The sequence below is a fragment of the Mustela erminea genome, chromosome 2 (genome assembly GCF_009829155.1).
Source record: "Mustela erminea isolate mMusErm1 chromosome 2, mMusErm1.Pri, whole genome shotgun sequence".
Taxonomy (NCBI): domain Eukaryota; kingdom Metazoa; phylum Chordata; class Mammalia; order Carnivora; family Mustelidae; genus Mustela; species Mustela erminea.
The window spans coordinates 65,149,222-65,168,389 of record NC_045615.1 but is presented as its reverse complement, the minus strand read 5'-3'; the positions used below and the strand labels follow the sequence as shown (position 1 = coordinate 65,168,389).

At 46.7% G+C, this 19,168-nt stretch overlaps 1 protein-coding gene across 1 annotated transcript in view; it reads right to left on the bottom strand.

Annotated features, from left to right (window-relative positions):
* HADH (hydroxyacyl-CoA dehydrogenase) overlaps positions 1 to 19,168 on the bottom strand; it is a 47,627-nt gene that overhangs the window by 14,950 nt on the left and 13,509 nt on the right. The window contains exons 2-4 of the mRNA XM_032333094.1: positions 7,179 to 7,307; positions 3,877 to 4,034; positions 9 to 135 (exon numbers count right to left, since the gene is read on the bottom strand). Of these exons, the coding sequence (XP_032188985.1) occupies positions 9 to 135; positions 3,877 to 4,034; positions 7,179 to 7,307 (414 nt within the window). The remainder of the gene's footprint in view (positions 1 to 8; positions 136 to 3,876; positions 4,035 to 7,178; positions 7,308 to 19,168) is intronic.

The following is a 19,168-nucleotide window of genomic DNA, read 5'->3' as shown; positions in this document are numbered from 1 at the left end:
CCACCAACCTCCACCAGCTTCATCATGGGCACCGGGTTGAAGAAGTGGAGCCCGGCGAATCGGTCCTGTCTCATGGTGGCGTTGGCTATGTTTGTGATCTGCAGAGAGGAGGTGTTGCTGACAAAGATCGTGTGTCTGCGGAGAGAGAGACAGTGGAGTGTCGGGATGAGTCCCGTCTTTTGCAACAAACAGGACTGCCCTCGGTACAATGCACAAGACCACTGCCCACTGCCCAGATCTGCTGTCCTGACCCCTGGAGGAAGTCGGGGAAGAGAGATCTTCACGCAAGAAGCTGAAATCAAGTGACCAGTTTCATTTCAAGGTTGAATCTTTAAATTAGGTAATTTAAACTTACCTGTTTCAGAGGTGTAATCTTTACCAATCTTCCATTTATTTGGGGGAGCAACATGTCTCTACTTGTGTTTGTTAATTTTTATGGTATGTGGGGGAAAATTGAGGTTAATTAAGTAGCAGCCTCGGTCACAAAATGAAACCCCAAGTGAGTACAGATTAATGACAGAAAGGATATGCCACATACCCTCAAAGTCAACAAAAAACTCGAAAAGAACTAAGATCTTTCCCCCTCAAGTGAAAAGCTTTCATGTTCCATTGAATGGGAATTAAAATGAAAACAGAAGAAAAACCAACATGGTCAAAAAATAGTTTTAAGGTTACACAGGTAGATCTGGAGAAGGAAGGATACACATTCATCTACAAGAAATGTAGCTCAAGGTATTCTGTTTATAAAATCTCCTTAAAAAGTAGGGGTGCCTGGGTGGCTCAGCTAGTTGAGTTTCCAACTCTTGATTTCAGCTCAGGTCATGATCTCAGGGTTGTAAGACTGAGCCCCGCATGGGGGTTAAGATTCTCTCTCTTCCTCTCTCTCTTATCCCAGCCTCACTCACTCTCAAAGAAGGAAGGAAAGAGAGAAAGAAAGAAAAAGAAAGAAAGACATCTAAAAAAGCAGTACCATCTGTGTGTGTCTGCTAATATAAATTTCTAAAAATTCATATTGACTTAATCCAAATTCAATTTTTAAAGACCACCATAAAGTGGGGTGCCAAAGGCATTAGGGGCAAATCTTGAAAACAAAGACAAGCAAGACTTCTAGGCTTTCCTATAGCGCCACCTTGTGGGTACACAAACATAAAACACCTAATGCTAACGAGAACCAGACGGCCTGGTGCAGGCCGGCAGAGTGGCCCCTGATTGACCCGATTTGGGGGCTCTAGCTTACCCGAAAGGCAATACTACAATCTGCCTGCAATCAGGGGTGAGTCAGGGAGGAGCGGTCGGGGGGAAGAAACACAAGTGTGGCTGGCACAGGTACCATGAGCCTGCACACTGTGACCACAGCAGCAGGCCACGGCACCCCAAGGACAGCAGAAGGCTGTGGCACCCCAAGGCTGCATGGGCAGGGGCTGCTACACTCATACTGGGGTGCCGTCTTATAGAACAACGGAAGGCAACTTCCCTGCAGAGAGGAGAGATGGAAGCACATTGGACAGCCCGTTTCATTAAAGGGTGAAGTTACATCAGAGCCCAGTCCCCAGTGTCTCCAGTTCAAGGTGGTCTCAGTGAACCTTTTACCAGTAGAGGAAAGATGCCTCTTCCTCACATACCTCTACCTCCCCCTCACCCAATAAGCTAGGCTGGCTCTGTTCCTAATAGCTCTCATACTGCCTTCTTTCCACACAAACACAATGTGCAGACACAGTCAATTTACAGGGGTGCCTTACCTTCCACAAAAAAGTACACCCTCACATTTTCCTTGGACACTGGACTCTTGGACGGTCTTTGGCTCTTCCCTTTCTGACACTCAGGGACCCAAAACACTACTTTCCTCTTACACGTACTAACAGAAAATCGACAGCACAAACACGATGATCACTGGCAACACCCCAAGGCTTAGTGTGGAGAAGACAAGAGGTGCAGTGGGGACTCTGGTGGAGCAGAGGAGGGAGGACAGGACAGCTGGGCTCTCTGTGGGCCACGGCCCCCCTCTTCATCTGCACTTCCGCAGCCAAGGAAGTCATGTTCTTTCCTAGGGCGTGTCAGGGGTGCTACTGGGAACCTCACCACTAGAACATGTTCTCCTCTCCCATTACAGGAATCATTGCAGAAATCAACAGTCAAGGATATCTCAATCAAGCTACCTAAAAAGGCAACCACAAAACTGAGTAGGGGATTAATAAAGGTGATCTGAAAGGAAAACAAGAGGGCACCTGGGTGGCTCAGTCAGTTAAGCGGCTCCCTTCAGCTCAGGTCATGATCCCAGGGTCCTGGGATCAAGTCCCACATCAGGCTCTGCTCAGCGGGAACCCTGCTTCTCCCTCCCATCTCCATCTGCCTGCAGCTCTGCCCTGTGCTCTCTTGTCAAATAAGTAAATAAAATCTTGTTAAAAATAAAATAAAATAAAATAAATGAAATGAAAACAAGAGTACAGAGATGGCCAGCTGATAGCCAGAAGCAAGGTCACATCTACAGTGTGCCGCCTCTGGAGTGCCCTTTCATAAGGCTCATCTGTGTGACAGAAACCTAAGCGGAAACCTAGCGCAGTGCCTGACACACAGGAGGTGCTGGGGAAACTGAGCCAATTCGAATGAATACCCTAAAGAAGTCTGCGCAGCAGGACACTGCTACCCCTGTTGTGCAGATCACTCAGGAAATTCGTCTTCAGAGAGTCAGAACGGGGAAGGTCTTAGAAAGGATTTACTCCTAACCCCTCAGTCAAATTACAGATGATATACACTGATAGCCAGAAAGACTTCATGACTGTCGGAGGAAAGAGAGCAGAGGTGGGGACATGGCCCCAGGCCCCAGGCCCCCTGACTTTCCCCAAGAGTCCTTCCATTACTCACACAGGCACGAGAGGGCGGCCAGACCTGTTATTGTCACCACGGAATGACCAGTATTTCAATAAAGGCCAAACTGCCTGGGGCCAGTGGGGTTCGTGACTTATGAGGAGCATGAGCCCACTCCGCAGCACGGCGACCTACAGGTGACCAGCAGGGCTCTCCTCTGCGTCAGGGCAGGGCTTCTCAGACACCAGGCTGTACAACTATGGGGGCTGCCGTTCCAGCAGGCAGGTATGCGAGCGTCCCTCTCCAGCCACTGCTCACTGGCTGAGGACTACTTCTGTCCTATAATCTTACTCTGACTTCAGCTCTATCCAGGAAGCTGGGATATACAAGCCCCAAGGAGAGCAGGAATAAGTCAGCCAGGTGCCACGACTGCCAAAAGCCAAAAGTCAAACACAAACAAAGGGTCCGGATTCTGAGAAAGAGAGCTGCACCACCGCTCCTGAGCCCCAGGCACCCAGATACCTGACCTGCGTGGGGCTGACTCTCCTCTCCCACCCGGTGAGAACTCAGTGCTCCTATACTGCTCCCAAGTGTTGTGACTGAAGCCAGATAAAGCTCAAAACAGGAAAGCTCAGGGAACTTTGTGTAGACAGAAAGGCACTCCCCTCAACTGCACCACTCTGTATGTTCCACTCAAAAAAGGGGGACACACAAACGACCCTGAGGTTCCTCGGCAGACCTCTGAGGACGTGCCCAAGCCTCTTCATCCTCTGGCCCGGGGTGGGGCCATGGCCCAGACACTGCAAGAGACAGAGAACTGTCCCTAAAAGGATGCCCCACTTTACTGTGGGGAACCCCACCCCTGTTGGGGGACAAGGATCTGATGAAGGCAGCCCAAGCCTGGGGAAGCCGACTGGGGGTGGGAGGATGGAGGACACGGGAAAGAGCGTCAGGTCTTCTGGAAACAGCTTGGAGAACTGGGCTTGGTGTCAATAGACTCCCTCCTGGGAGAAGAGCCCAAGCCCGGGGGGGAGCCCCTAGACCCAACGAGAATGCCCACAGGTCACGTACTCAGAGGCGAACTTGTCCAGCCTCTTGAAGAGCTCGTTCTTCACCTTCAGATTCTCCACGATGGCCTCCACCACCAGGTCCGTGCTGTGGACTACGGATGCGGGGTCTGTGCTGGTTGATATGCTGCTCAGGGTCTTCTCCACAAATTCGTCACCGGCCTGACAGGGGGAGGAAGGAGAAGAGAGCGTTCACTGGACCCATGGAAAACGCTATGTGCGGTCTGCGGGTGAGGACAGGCCAACTTGCAACCTGAATACACCCAGGGATTCTAAGCAATAAAACTCCCTACACGTCTGCTCAGGGATGGTGGCATCTCAGGTACTTGCAGACGCTGGGGCAAGGATCAGCCTGGGAACCTGCCAGCTGCCGGTCGAGATGGCTGTGGTGCACAGGCCGTAGCCCTCACGCTGTTCGTCGGCTCTGCCCAGTCACCACGCAGCCCTCTCGCAGCACCTGTCCGGGCTGGCTTTCTCTCTGTGCCCACTGTGAACAGATTGCCACGTGCTGTTGCAGGAAACAGGTGCTGAAATATGACCTTCCGGAGAAGAGGACAAGCTTAGCTTAGCACCCTTCATTAGTCTGAGATGTGGTACTGACTGTTCATCACTAACAGGGGCAGAGAAGAGCTGAGTAAGGGCAAGAGAAGTTCAGCACGCCAGACTCAGCGGTCACTCTGCAAGCAATCAGTGCCCAGCACGGGCCAGCTACTGGGGTCACAACAACGCGCCAGACACAGCCTCTGCTCACGAAGAGATTGCAGTCCCACCGTGGTCTTATCTGTGACTCCACGTTTCCACAAACAGATCTTAGTGTGGGCCAAAAGCGGCACCTCTATCAACTGCCATTTTATCTGTTCCTGGGGCATCAAAATGGGCACCATCAGCAAAGGCATCTGAAACCATCACGCAACAAAACAACTCTCACAGCTGGTCCACAGAAATACACCGTGAGAGGGCAGGTGATTTTCAGTTTTCTACTGGCTGCATTATAAAGAGGAAACAGGTAAAGTTAACACTATTTAACCCAATCCATTTAAGGTACTATCATCTCAACATGTAATCAATATAAAAAGCACTGAGATGTTTTAGACTCTTTTCTCTTATTAAGTCTTGAATTCTGGGCTCCACATCGCACGCTCCCAGCCCCTTGTGGCTGCTGTGCGGGTTGGTGCGGGCCAGGCGCGGCGGGGTGGTCAGCAGACAAGGCGAAGGGCTGCGCCCCTCCTCCATGCACATGCTGGCTGGAGATGAGAAAGGCCAACAGACGAGGCTCCCAAGGACTCACTCTTCTGAAGCTGTGCATCTTGAGTACAAGCACCTTGTTTTTGTTTTTTTAACCCTCTGAGTGGGGCCAAGCAGCAGAAGTTTGCAGAGTAAACACATGAAAAATGCAGATTACCTGGGTTCAGACTCACTCTGTCCTTGACTCCAACCTCTAGCCCAGGGCTCTTAAAATCTCACTTGCCTGGACCCTCACACATGACCAACTCAGGTCCCCCAGTCATGGAGAATCTAGGGGACAGGTGACAGAGATGTTAATCTGCTTGTGGTATTTAGTGTTTGGATTTCTTCAGGGGGAGGGTAAAAATTAACTCCACTCCCACCCCTCTGGTTTCTGAAAGGTGACTACATATTAAGAAAATGCATGGCGAGATACCACTTCACACCTCCTATGACGGCTGTGATGAAAAAATGGAAGACTAAAAGTGCTGGCGAGGACGTGGAGAAACTGGAACCTTCAAATACTGCTTGCAGGAATGGAAGATGGTTCACCCACTATGGAAAATAGTCTGGTGGTGCCTCAAAAAGCCAAACACAGGACTGTCTTATGACCCAGCAATTCTACTTCCAGTACAAATGTGAAAGAACTAAAGAAGGACCTGGACAGACGTTCACTGCAGCATTATTCACACTGACCAAGAGGTGAGAACAATGCAAGTGTCACTGACAGATGAATGGCTAAACAAAATGTGGTCTACACACACAGGAATACTATTCAGTCAGGAAAAGAATGAAGTTCTGACACACATTGCAACCCGTGTGAACCTTGAAGATAGTATACCACACAAAATTAATCAGTCGTAAAAGGGCAAATATCTGGATTCCAGTTACATGAGGTCCCTAGGAGAGGCAAATTCAGAGAGACAGAAAGCAGATTCGAGGTTACCAAGGGTTGGGAGGAGGAGGGAATGAGGACTTACTGCTTAACGGGTATAGAGTTTCTCTTGGGAAAGGTGAAAAAGTTTTGTAAGGAGTGGTGATACTTGCACTATAGCGTAAATATAATTAAAGTCACCCAACTGTACCCTTAAAAAGTTAAAACAGCAAATTTTGTTACATATTATTTTACAACACAAAATTTCAAAAGGGAATAGCCTGTGATATCCTGTGATATCTGAGGTGACAAACACAACAAAAGCCCCCCTTGCCCTCTTCTCTGCACATATATGAAGTGAAATTCCATCCAAGCCCCAGGAGAGCAATCTCAAGCAACTTTAAGAAGGTAGCAAAGGTAAGGGAAAATTCACTTGGGTGGGCGCCTGGGTGGCTCAGTGGATTACGCCTCTGCCTTCAGCTCAGGTCATGATCCCAGGGTCCTGGGATTGAGCCCCGCATTGGAAATCTCTGCTCAGCAGGGAGCCTGCTTCTCCCTCTTTCTGCCTGCTGCTCTGCCTACTTGTGATCTCTCTCTCTATCAAATAAGTAAATAAAACATTTTTTTTTTTTTTTTAATTTCACTTGGGTGATTTCTGCAGTACTTCCAACTAAACGTAAGGTCCAATGAGAAAGGGTCAGTAAACCAGAGTTCCCGACCTTCTGAGTTCAAGCTCTCGTACCCCCTCTGCTGCTGGGAAGTGGGAACAACACTCTTTTTATTTCCCTCTCCAGTAACTACATTATGAATGTGTGGAAGACATCACCCCAGCAGTCCAGATTTTCTATCTAAATGCAATATTTATTATATCATTCTCTTTTTAACTTGAAAGTACCAAAATTCTCTTCCTGTTTTGCTCTCTTCCATCCATATGACAAAACAGGTGTTCTTCCATCCCAAATTCCCAGTAGAAAGAATGAGTTCACTACCTGCAGAAATCTCCCTTACCTCCAAACCTCCCCAGCAATACAGTTTCTTACTTCTGTTTTGTAGTCAGTCCTCACAGAATGTGCAGTGATCATATGTCACTTATATTGGTCTAAAGTTATGGAAAAATGAGCTTTACTTGACAAATCGAAAAAGCAAGCAAAGGCCAACAAACATGTTATATTCAGGAAACAGGTCTTGAGGTCACATAAACAAATTACCTTGGGGTTTTCTGCAAACTTCTTCTTGGCCACTTTTCTAAGGCTTTCCTCGATCCCCTTCTTAGATTTCGCCAGTATGTCTTCTGTCTGGTCCACCAACACTACTGTGTGGCCAGTTGCTGCAGCAACCTAGAGCAAAAAGGAAAGAAAGGAAACACAAAAGTTAGAAAAAACAGTAGAGTTTCACATTCCAGATGAACTCTGCCACCATTCTCTTCCAAATACTGAGGAAACATCATAAGGCAACCTCAACTAAACACACACTTCTCACCAGGCACCGCTCTGAAGGCTTTAAACGGTCGACGAATTCTCAGAAACACCTCATAAGGTTACTAAAGACAGGCAGGCAGCGGAGCTGGGATGTGACTCAAGGCTCTGAAGGCCACACCAGAACTATTTTCCAGCTGTTCCACAAGGGAGCCACTAAAATGTGGCTATTGAAATAAACAGAAATTGAATAAAATGAAAAATTCAGTTCCTCAGTTACACTAGCCATATTCCAAGTGCTCAACAGCCCATTCACAGAGCACTTAATTCCCCACCCATCATCTTTTTTCCTTAAAACTAGAGCATTCTATGCAGCTTGACTGTTAGCCCATCTTTCCTGTAGTCCTTAAATCAGCAATAGGCCAGACTTCCATAATGGTGGCAAAAAGATTCCAAGGGCTAGGATGCCTGGGGGGTTCAGTCGGTTAGGTGTCAGACTCTTGGTTTTGGGTCAGGTCATGATCTAAGGTCGTGAGATAGAGCCCCGTGTAGGCTTCACATGGAGTCTGCCTGGGAGTCTCTCTCTCTCTCTCCCTCCTCCTTTCCCCCTCCCCCATTCACACACATGCTCACTCTCGCTCACTTGATCAAATAAATTAAAAAAAAAAAAAAAAAAAAAAAGACTCCAAGGGCTATTTAGTGACATGGCTCCCATGAAAGTAGGTCTCTGGTGATCAGCCAATTTAGGAGGGCAACTCCCCATCCCACCTTTGCTGAAGGTCAGAGGGTACACTTAGCGCAGCCCCGAAGTTCTCCTGGAGCCAGCTTAGTTCAGCCACATTCAGTGAATTCAGTGATAGGTCAATCCCTTTTTCATCACGATTTGCCAATAACTTTTTTAAAAAGATTTTATTTATTTATTTGACAGAGAGACAGTGAGAGCAGGAATACAAGCAGAGGGAGTCAGAGAGGGGGAAGCAGGCCTCCCGCTGAGCAGGGAGCCCAATGCAGGGCTCGATCCCAGAACCCTGGGATCACGACCTGAGCCGAAGGCAGGCGCTTAACGACTGAACCACTCAGGCGCCCCTGCCGATAGCTTTTGCAAGGACTGTGGAACAGGTAGTGTGGCTAAAAGTAGGTCACTGGGTCACACTACAGGTAAATACTGCACTCTGTTCATGCCGCAGTTAAGAGGACATGCAGCCTACAACAAACATGAGTGATACAGGACACCAGCACGACTTAGATGCCCCTCGGAGTCCGAAAAGGCCCTGGCAGAACCACTGCACTGGAACGTCCTTGGATCAACAGTGTGTAGGAGAGGGCACAGTCAGCTGAAGCAAACCTGCCCAGAGAGGACAGGAAGACAGTTGTAACTCACCATCGGGACGCAAGGCTATTGAAACTCAAACTCCAAACTGAAAACCGGAGAGGAAAAGTAACAGAAGAGCACAACTCCACAGCAAAGAGGTCCAAATCCCTGAACTGAGACTCCCGAAGAACACTTATAAAAAATGGAAGTTAATTAACAATAGCACCTCTGACTTCTCCCTGAGGCAGCTCCCTACAGAGACTGCAGGTCTGAGCCTGTGGGACCTGCGGGCAGAAGTCAGGCTGCCGGCTCCCCAGAGCCTGCCTGGGAATCAGGTCAAGGAAGCACTGCCAGGAAGGTCTCATCAGCCTGGCTGGGCAATGGCGTTATCTTGATAAAAGGGCAGAGGCAAGCAGTGAACTTGCCCTGTTGGCAGAAATGCAGGCCTGCAGGCGGGCAGCGAGTGCCCGCCGATCCGAAGCAAGCCTTCTTCCTGAGTAACAGCCGGCCACAGCTCAGCTTGCCAACACTTAATCACGTGACACGAACTGGCCCCTCTCACACATGCAGAGTGAAGAAAGCAAGAGCACATTTAGAAACCGTGCAGAAAAGGCGAGCTAGCAGGCCCAAGACTGTTGTCTTCAGAAAGGCCCTTGGCTTGTCCTGGGAAACTCAGATTCGGAGACAGCGCCCATCCTTCCCGGAGGAGAGGGGCTCGCTGTGTCTAACCTGCTGATACACTGTGGCCCTGCTGCACACCTGCCTCCTTCCAGGGGTCTAGGACTTGGGTGTGTGCCAGGCAGAGGTACCTGTGTGCCCAGCCCCAGTGGAAGCCCAGGGCCCTGGGTCTCCGCCGAGCGTTCCCGGCAGGTGCTCCGCATGTGCCATCACACCCGGTTGCCAGAGGAACTGCATGTGTCCCGTGCGACCGCACAGGGAAAGGACTCTGGAAGAGGCCCCTGCTCTCCTTGGACTTTGCCCCTTACCCCTGGCCTTCTGCTGCTTTCGTTCTGTATCCTTTTGCTGAAATAAACTGTAGCCACGACCATCATTATGTGCTGGGTCTGTGACTCAATCTACAAACTCAGAGGAGGGGGTGGATTTGGTGGAGAATCCGGACACAGAAACTAAGGAAATAAATCTCCGATTCCAGATGCAGTTAGAGATGAAATTAAATTACTCTGAGGCAGGCAGCTGGCGGGGGCAATAGTTGAATGGGGGCGGGATGATCACTGATGGGGCACCTTGCCTGCAAGGCAGGGGCAGGCAGGGACACTAGTTTTAGGTACCTTCCATTTTTGTTTTGGCTCCTCTGAGTGTCCCTGGGGAATGACACAACTGATTTTCACTTTGTCCCTCTTAACTTCTGACCTAGATCATTCTCTGAATAGGCCAGGAATGACCCCCCACCTCCCAGATTTCTACCTGACTGGGTCCCGATCCTCTTTCCCCCTCTTTACCTCCAGTAGGAATCACTCAGAATTTTTTGATCCTCAAGGAGTTGGAAAAGAGTATCAAGTACATTTGGCACAAGTTAATACCAAAGCTGAAGGGGACAGAGATAAAGAAAATGAGGGCAGTGTCCTTTTGCTTAGGGACTTTATAATCACACTGAGAATACACAGGAGAGAAAACTAAGTATGTAAGACTCCATACAGGGAAGTCAAATAAAATAAAAATGGTCATCATGAAGAATCCTGTCAGGAAGCTGAACTCAGAAGGCTGGATAAAAGGAGATCTAGAATGGGCCAACTTCCCAAGGAATAAAAGAACTAACCATAAAGAAGTGAGGGGTGATTTCACATCTTTTCTCTAGAAACCCACTTTCAAAGGTATTATAGTCATGTTTGATTGTGATAATCATGGGGCATTTTTCGTTATGTAACAGATAAGCCACAATGCTTTCCTTAGACAGCTAACCCTTGAACAACTTGGGGTGAGGGGTGCTGACCCCTGTAGCTGCACTGCTGAAAATCCACATACAATTTTGACTCCCCCCAAAGTTAACTATTAATAGCCTACTGTTGACCATAGGCCTTATAGATAACAATCAATTCACACATATTTTGTATGCTTCATGTATTATATACTGTATTCTTACTATAAAGAAAATGTTCAGAAACTAATAAGGAAAATATATTTACAATACTGTAAAAAAAAAATATATGGGCGCCTGGCTGGCTCAGTCAGTTAAGCGCCCGACTCTTGATTTCAGCTCAGGACGTGATCTAAGAGTTGTGGGGTTGAGCCCCACATCAGGCTCCACACTCAGCATGGAGTCTCCCAGAGTCTCTCCTTCCCTCTGCCCCTCCCCTGCTTACTCTCTCTCAAAATAAAATCTTAAAAAATAATAATAATAATACAGGGGCACCTGGGTGGCTTAGTTGGTTAAGTGACTGCTTTTGGCTGTCCCTGGGGTCCTGGGATCAAATCCCACATCAGGCTCCCTGCTCTGCAGGGGAGCCTGCTTCTCCCTCTCCCTCACCTACTGCTCCTGCTGCTTGTGCTGTCAAATAAATAAAATCTTTAAAAAAAAAACACAAAAACTGGGGGCACCTGGGTGGCTCAGTGGGTTAAGCCTCTGCCATTGGCTCAGGTCATGGTCTCAGGGTCCTGGGATCGAGCCCTGCATCCGGCTCTCTGCTCAGCAGGGAGCCAGCCTGCTTCTCCCTCCCTCTCTGCCTACCTGTAATCTCTGTCAAATGGATAAATAAAACCTTTAAAAGAAAAAAAAAAAGTGTAAAAAAAATCCATGTATAAGTGGATCACCCCAGTTTAAACCCATGTTGTTCAAGGATCAACTGTAATTGTTTTAAACTGCAAGCAGATTCAAACCTAGATGAGAAGTACCCCAAATATTCAAGTAAACCAGAGATAAGTGCGTTACAAAAACACTAAAATGCAGCCAGGAAAACGCATAGCTGGAAGAGCATTTTCGGCCTTCATGCGGACCTTCTTCTCTTATCCAAAGTCCCCTGACAAACTCCCCCGGCCACTCCTGCCCCCACTGTAAGAAGACACTAGCCAACCCGATCCCGGCCTTGCTTCATCGGAGTTTCTGACCAAGCTCACTGGAGACAGCACGTGTGTAGACCCTGACCAAACACAGCTATTACAACACCGGCTCTCCAGACAATGTCTCAGGAGAGCCAAGTGCACATGTCAAATAACTGTGTCAAAGGGACTGAGTGTGTAACCTTTAGCTTCCTTCTCACCTAGGAGATGCAAGAGATGCAAGGAGGGGCCAGACCTGAGAGAGAGGAAGACAGATCCTTCCTAGTGTGCTGTTACTGATCACATTCTTGCTCTGCAAAATTGCACTCAGCTCCACCGGGCTCCACTGGTCTCAAAAAGCTCAATGTTATCTCTCTTTCTCAAGTGACTGGAGTGTTTTCTATGCTCCCAAATGCCTCTACTGGTATTTCTGGTCCAGTGAGAAGGCCACAATTGTCTACTCTGAACAGTTATCCCAAGGAATCTTGTTTTGTTTGTTCTTGTAAATACTTCCTACTTCAGCTTTTCTTTCTTTAATTAATTCATAAAACTTCAGGAAAATATGAAGGAAATCTTACGGTAGATAGAAAGGACATTCCTAGGGCGCCTGGGTGGCTCCCTGGGTTAAAGCCTCTGCCTTCGGCTCAGGTCATGATCTCAGGGTCCTGGGATCGAGCCCCGCATCAGGCTCTGCTCAACGGGGAGCCTGCTTCCCCCTCTCTCTCTGCCTGCCTCTCTGACTACTTGTGATCTCTGTCAAATAACAACAACAACAAAACAGCACACACACACACACACACACACACACACACACACAGAAAGGACATTCCTATTTAAACCCAAAGTGGATATGGTTAGGTCTGAATAAAGAAAATGTAGGCAAAAAAGAGAAAATTAAATTCTTCTGAAATATTTTCCATTTTATGAAGACGTTCTTTAGTGCAGGTCACAATTTATTTGTGTAGAAATAAATGAACGTCAAATTACAAATTTAAACATTAAAATACAATTACAACATTAAATTACAAACCCAGTGATTTCAAGTTATAACAACATTTACATTCTACCCACCTGCAGAGAGCAACCCATCCCAATATTCTAGTTTCCTGCAATCATCTCTTGCAGAAATACCCTATGGACAGATACCAGGTCAGCAATATCTCGGGGACAACTTCAAGCCGTATCTGTCTTTGCAACCCTAAGTGCCTGGCCCAGACTCAGCACTCAATCTTTACTTGCTAAATAAATGGGCAAACAAAACACAATGTTAGATACTTAATACAATTTCCACAGGATAAGCCTAGTGCTTTTTGACTGTATTTATCTACTCCTGCTGTGTGTCTCAACTGTCCAACACTGAGATGACCCAGGATGCAAGCAGTCTGCTGCCTGACCCCATGCATTCGATGTCAGACTCTCACCCCAGCTGCACGACTCCCATCCCAGATGCACTCAATAAACTGAGACAGTATTAAGCATGGCTAGACAGCCACAGGCCACTTCATAAAGGCCAGCTTGTTTTTTCTCAGTTATTAATGCATTTGTCTTATTTCCCCTATGAGATCCCTGAGAGTTGGGAGAGCTTACAAAAATAACAGTCTCTACCCACAATTATCAGAAAGAACACAAGCCCTTAAAACGAACAAACAAACAAAAAACCCCAACGCAGCAAAATTGAGAGATGTAATGTACTGAGCATTTACTACGTGCCAGGCACATATTTTGCATTTTCCAAGACTATTTCTGATCAATCCAATAACCGTGCTGAAGTAGACACCATCCTGTTTTGCAAAAAAAGGAATGAAAGAGGTTGAGTCACTTGGCCCAGTATCACTCAGCGGCTAAACTGTGAAGCCAGAGTTCAAATTCCAAGGCTGTCTGGCTCCAGAACTTTTCTTGTAATCTGGTTAGAGGAGGACAAGGAATGCGGTCTTACTTGTTGAGACAACCACCTTTCAAAATACAGTTAATAATAAAGTATCTTTTCACAAAAATTTCACGCTATTGACTTTTTTTGTATTCTCTTTCCCCCATGCCTTCCTTAGTAACTATTACAGATGTGGTGACATCTATAAAAATTCCTCTTAAATAACATATCAGTTCTTCCCCAAACTGGAGTCCTAATACAAATTCACAGTCCTTACGAAACTGGAAGCACCATTCCATTTTGTACAGGAGGTAAACTGGGGCTCAAAGAGGTTCCATACCTTGTACACTGTCCCACGGTGAGGGTTAGCAAGAGGTGTGATAACATCCTGAAGCAGCCTTTGGTTCCATCAAACCACAGTCACATTCACAGCAAATATGACGTGAAAACCAAGAACATCTATCCAGACAGATGACATCTGCCACGTGAGCATGAAAGTCTCAAAAGACACCTGAAACACCCTGTGGTTCTAGAACAGCAGTTCTCCAAGTGTGGGGCCCACACCAGCAGTATCAACCACACCTGGGGGCTTGTCAGAAATGCAAATTCTCAGACTCCACTCCCAACACAATGAATCAGAAACTATGGGTTGGGGCCAGAATTATAACAAACCCTTCCTGGTGATCCTGGTGCTCTAAGATCTGTGCTCCAATCTGGCTGTGGGTAAGAATCAGGTGGGGAACATTTAAACTGACCAATGTCCAAACCTCATCTGTAGATACTCTGATTTATGCAGTCTGAAGGCGCTGGCATTTTAAAAACAGCCCAAGACAATTTTTTGGGAAGATTTATTTATTTGAGAGAGGGAGAGCCGAGTGGGAGGGAAGGGGCAGAAGGAGAGGGAGAGTATTAAACAGACCCTGCTGAGTGCAGAGCCCAACAAGGGGCTTGCTCTCAGGGCCCTGATATCATGACCTGACCTGAAACCTAGAGTTGGACACTAAACTGACTGAGAATCAACCTCAAGCTTGATTCTAAGGTGATTCTAATGTGCAGCCCAAATACTAAAGCATCACTTGAAAAGAACCCATCTTCCCTGATTCCTACCCCCACTCACCCCAGTCCTTCTGGGTTGCCAATTATCTCTTCAAACCACTGAGAAACCAGCAAATCTCTGTCCCTAAATCCATGGGGTTCCTATGTCTTCCTGTTGCCCTGTGGCCATGAGCAAGTTCTAGACGTGATCTAGAAGACACGATCTGGAAGGAAGACTCCTCTCCTCCTTCTCCCCAGGTCCCTGAAGGAAAAGTCAGGCCCCAACAAGCTGCTACTTCTGTCTAGGTCTCTTGAACATCAGCGACTCGCTACATCTCCCCTAAAGAGAACTTGCTTCTCAATTCCTTTCTTCAAGGTCAGGCCCTGCACATGTGTTTCCCAATTGTGTTCCACTCCCCTCCCTTGAAATGGCTGTCTTCCGGCCTTGATCTCTAGCCATATTTGCATCTGTACTGATCTTTGATTCTTAACTGATGGCTCCTGGCTAACCCCTAACAGCCTTAAGCCAGCCACTCCCTCTTTCTTCTCCACAAGCCACAATGCCAAGAAAAATCCTCCCCTCCTTAGAGAAGAAATCCCTTGAAAAACTCCACAACAAATGGAAATCCGAGTCCAGTTTAGAGTCCTTCCTATATGCCAGACACCAGGCCTATCCTATCTCATTTAATTTTATTTAACCAAGTCTCAAGTATTATCAAGTGCCGATTTTTAAAATTTTTTTTTTAAAGATTTTATTTATTTATTTGACAGACAGAGATCACAAGTAGGCAGAGAGGCAGGCAGAGAGTGAGAGGGGCAAGCAGGCTCTCTGCTGAGCAGGGAGCCCAATGTGGGGCTCGATCCCAGGACTCTGGGATCATGACCTGAGCCGGAGGCAGAGGCTTTAATCCACTGAGCCACCCAGGCGCCCCTCAAGTGTCAATTTTAATGAGATGTCACTTTACAGTTCTGCAGTATTCTCTTGAAGACAATGAAGAGACTAAAACCTGCAATAAAAGAGCACATAATATTATTTTTGACATCTGGAATGGGAAAATTCCTTATGCAGGTACCATTACTCCCACAGCTCATTGCTGACCCCGAGATAAGACGCACGGAATACAAGTATCTGCAGCGTGAGCATTCCGCTAACTGCTGGGAGGCTCGCACTCCTCGGCATTCAGAGCTCCTACATTTTTACCAAGTGCCAGGAACTCTTCTCTTCTCCCACTTCTCTTCAATTTACAGCAGAGTTCCTGGAGGAGGTACTGTATCTTCCCTTGCCACAAATAATACGGCGAACTTACTTAAGTGTACATACTGGCACTGAGGCCTCATATCTCATCGGTGATAACAATAAAAACACTCACATCACCCAGAAGAGGCTTAAGATTTCAGGATCATCAATGGAAGGAAAACACATAATTTTTAAAATTTCTTACAGAATTTTCAGGGCCCCAAAATCTTCTTTTCATAAAGACCTTAGCCCGAAAAACAATGACCTCATCTAACCTTTCTGGCAATCAAAAGATCAAATGTTAAGAAGGTTTGTACAGCTGAGTTACAAAGTATCAAGAAAACAAAAGAAAAAAAAAGGTCACACACTTAAACTGAAATACAGGGCTGAGGCTTGGTTCAATAGCACTCCTCTTTGAGTCGCAGGTAATAATAATACACTAGTGCAGGGGTACTATGTCAACAGCAAAAGCCTCCCAGCTGAGTTTCCCCACTCTAAGTTCATCTCTCCCAACCTTACAGATGTCTGTTTCATTTTCTTAAAGTGCAAGTGAGAAGTCTCCATGGGTTCACATCCCTTTCCTCCACTAACTACCCAGGTCTAAAACTCCTAACTCCTAAGGCCAACCTACACAGTTCCTTCAAGCCTTTTCTTTTTAAGCTTAAACCCTCTTTCCCATCTAATTTCTCTCTTTCCTCACTCTTTCTTGTAAGAACTATACCTATCCACTGCTGAGGCCCACTTCTCTCCCATGACAGAGATGGTGGTTCACGTTTATGGCTTTCTGGTGACCCCTCCCCAGTGAAATCCAGAGTCCTTCAAGTGCTTAGGGCTTCATTCACAGCTTTCAGTTACACTCTGGTTTGAAGGCTAAGATCAGAACAAGACTGCTGTGTTATCTTGGAAGCCAAATAATGGTACTGGGGTACACAGTGGGGAAGCCTTTGAGAATAGTCTGGGTAAAAAACGCAGGATTAGAAAATGCTTTCAACAAATGATCCAAAGTCACAGATAAGAAGCTTGGCTTCTTGGAAGTGAGCATTGTTGATCCCCTCCCCAACACCTGTGCTCCCCTATGAATGCAGGGGGGCTACCATTTAAAGTACTATGCTGGCCACATCTCCATGTTCATTCCTTCCACTACTGCCTACCGCCTACGACATGCTCAACATCTATGTCGCTCGTGCCTCTTCCAGGCTCTGGGATGAGATAGTGAACAAAACAAGAGCCCTGCTCTCAGATAGCTTTCACTCCTCATAAATTACCCAATTTCATCTTCATAACAGCCTTTGGGGTGGCGCTGTAACAATAAGCAACATGCAGGTCTGCAGATGACTGGGATTTCAAGGTAGGGCTGTCTGCATTTGGAGCTCGCGTGCTGGCTATTCTAGACCCAAAAGGCACTGCTGGGTCTAAGGGGAACAGTCAAGATCATTAGGAGCTGGGCAAGAGCTAGTCCATTTGGAGCTCAATTACCAGCTGTGAGATGGGAAACTTTCTATGACCTTTGTGGGCCATGTGGAACAACAGGGTTGTTGAGAGGATTAAACGAGTTATTACATTCCAAAATGGTGCCTGGCATGTCACAAGAGCTCATTATTTTTATTCTAGGCAGCTCCCTTCCTCCTTGTTTGAGGGTCTGAGGCCTAATACTGGATCCAGATACAGCTTCCTACGGTAAATAATTTTATTTTGCTTTTGTTCTTAGACCTTCCAATCCCAAGACTTGTTCCCTTTCTGGTTTTCATTTTCAGGTTTTCCTTTCTTTGTCCTTCTGTCTTTACAGACTGGGATCTCTTTTCATTTAAAAAGAAAATAAGGCGCCTGGGTGGCTCAGTGGGTTAGGCCGCTGCCTTCGGCTCGGGTCATGATCTCAGGGTCCTGGGATCGAGTCCCGCATCGGGCTCTCTGCTCGGCAGGGAGCCTGCTTCCTCCTCTCTCTCTCTCTGCCTACTTGTGATCTCTCTCTGTCAAATGAATAAAAAAAAAAAAAAAAACTTAAAAAGAAAAAAAGGGGCACCTGGGAAGCTCAGTCAGTTAAGCCAACAGACTCTTGATCTCAGCTCAGGTCATGATCTCAGCAGTCCTGGGACTGAGCCCTGCATCGGGATCGATGCTTAGCAGAGTCTACTGAAGATTTTCTCAGTCTCTCTCTCAAATAAATAAATCTTAAAGAAGAAGAAGGAAAAAAAAAAAAAGAGGTGGAGAGGGGCCCCCACAAACTCCCTTAGCCATCTTAAGCTGGCCTTTGTTTCACCACTAAAGTCCTCTGATTACTGTGCGGCAGAGTGGTATGAAGAATACAAGTTCTAGAACTGGACTTTCTAGGTTTAAACCCTGGGTTAGCCACCTACTGCATGACTTCTGGCAAGTTACACAGCCTCTCTGTGGTTTCCTGATGTGTTACAAAGAGCAACACAGTACCTTGCTCACTGGATTGCCACAAATGCATTTAAAGTGCTTAGACCAATGCCAGGCACATAGACCGGCAATGATGCTTGTCAGCTGCCGCTCTGGTCACCAGGCCTGGTGCTTCCACTCTCTCCCCAGCCATGCAGTTCCTAAACCCTATTAATATGGTTTCCTCCATCACCACTGCTGTAGTTAATTACATATAACTTATCTGTGGTCTTCTAAGCGCTAAAGCCAATGCCTGTTCTCTGACTACGTCTTCTACCTTTCCACAGCCGGGGCGCTCTGTCAACTAGACCTTACTTTTTGAAACGCTCTCTTCAATTTCTTATCTCTGTTCCTCTTAGCCATATTTACTTTTTTTTTTTTTTTTTTGGAAGATTTTGTATTTATCTGTCAGAGAGAGAGTGAGCACAACCAGGGGGGAGCAGCAGGCAGAGGGAGAAGCAGACTCCTCGCCAAGCAATGAGTCTGACACAGGACTTGATCCCAGGGCCCTGAGATCATGACCCAAACCGAAGGCAGATGCTTAACCAATCGAGCCACCCAGGCACCCCATATTAACTTCTCTGAATCTTCTCAACCACTGAACAAAGGGTATCCTTCAAGGTTCTGCTTTCAATATTCTTTTCTTCTGCCTCTATCTTTTTCCTTCTGGAATCTCAATCATTCTCATAATTCAAACTGTGCCTACAACTAACATAATCTGTTCTCAGTCATCATCTTGATGTCCTACAGTCATCATCTTGACATCCTAAAACTAGTTCTCTCTGAGCTTAACAGTACCACTATTCTGACACTCACAATCTGCTACATAACACTTTTTTCTTAATCTAAATCCCTAATTACTGTCCAAAAAAACCTACGCCTTATCCAAGACCCACTTCAAAGGCTACCCTCTCTATGAAGCCTTTTTCCAAATGAAT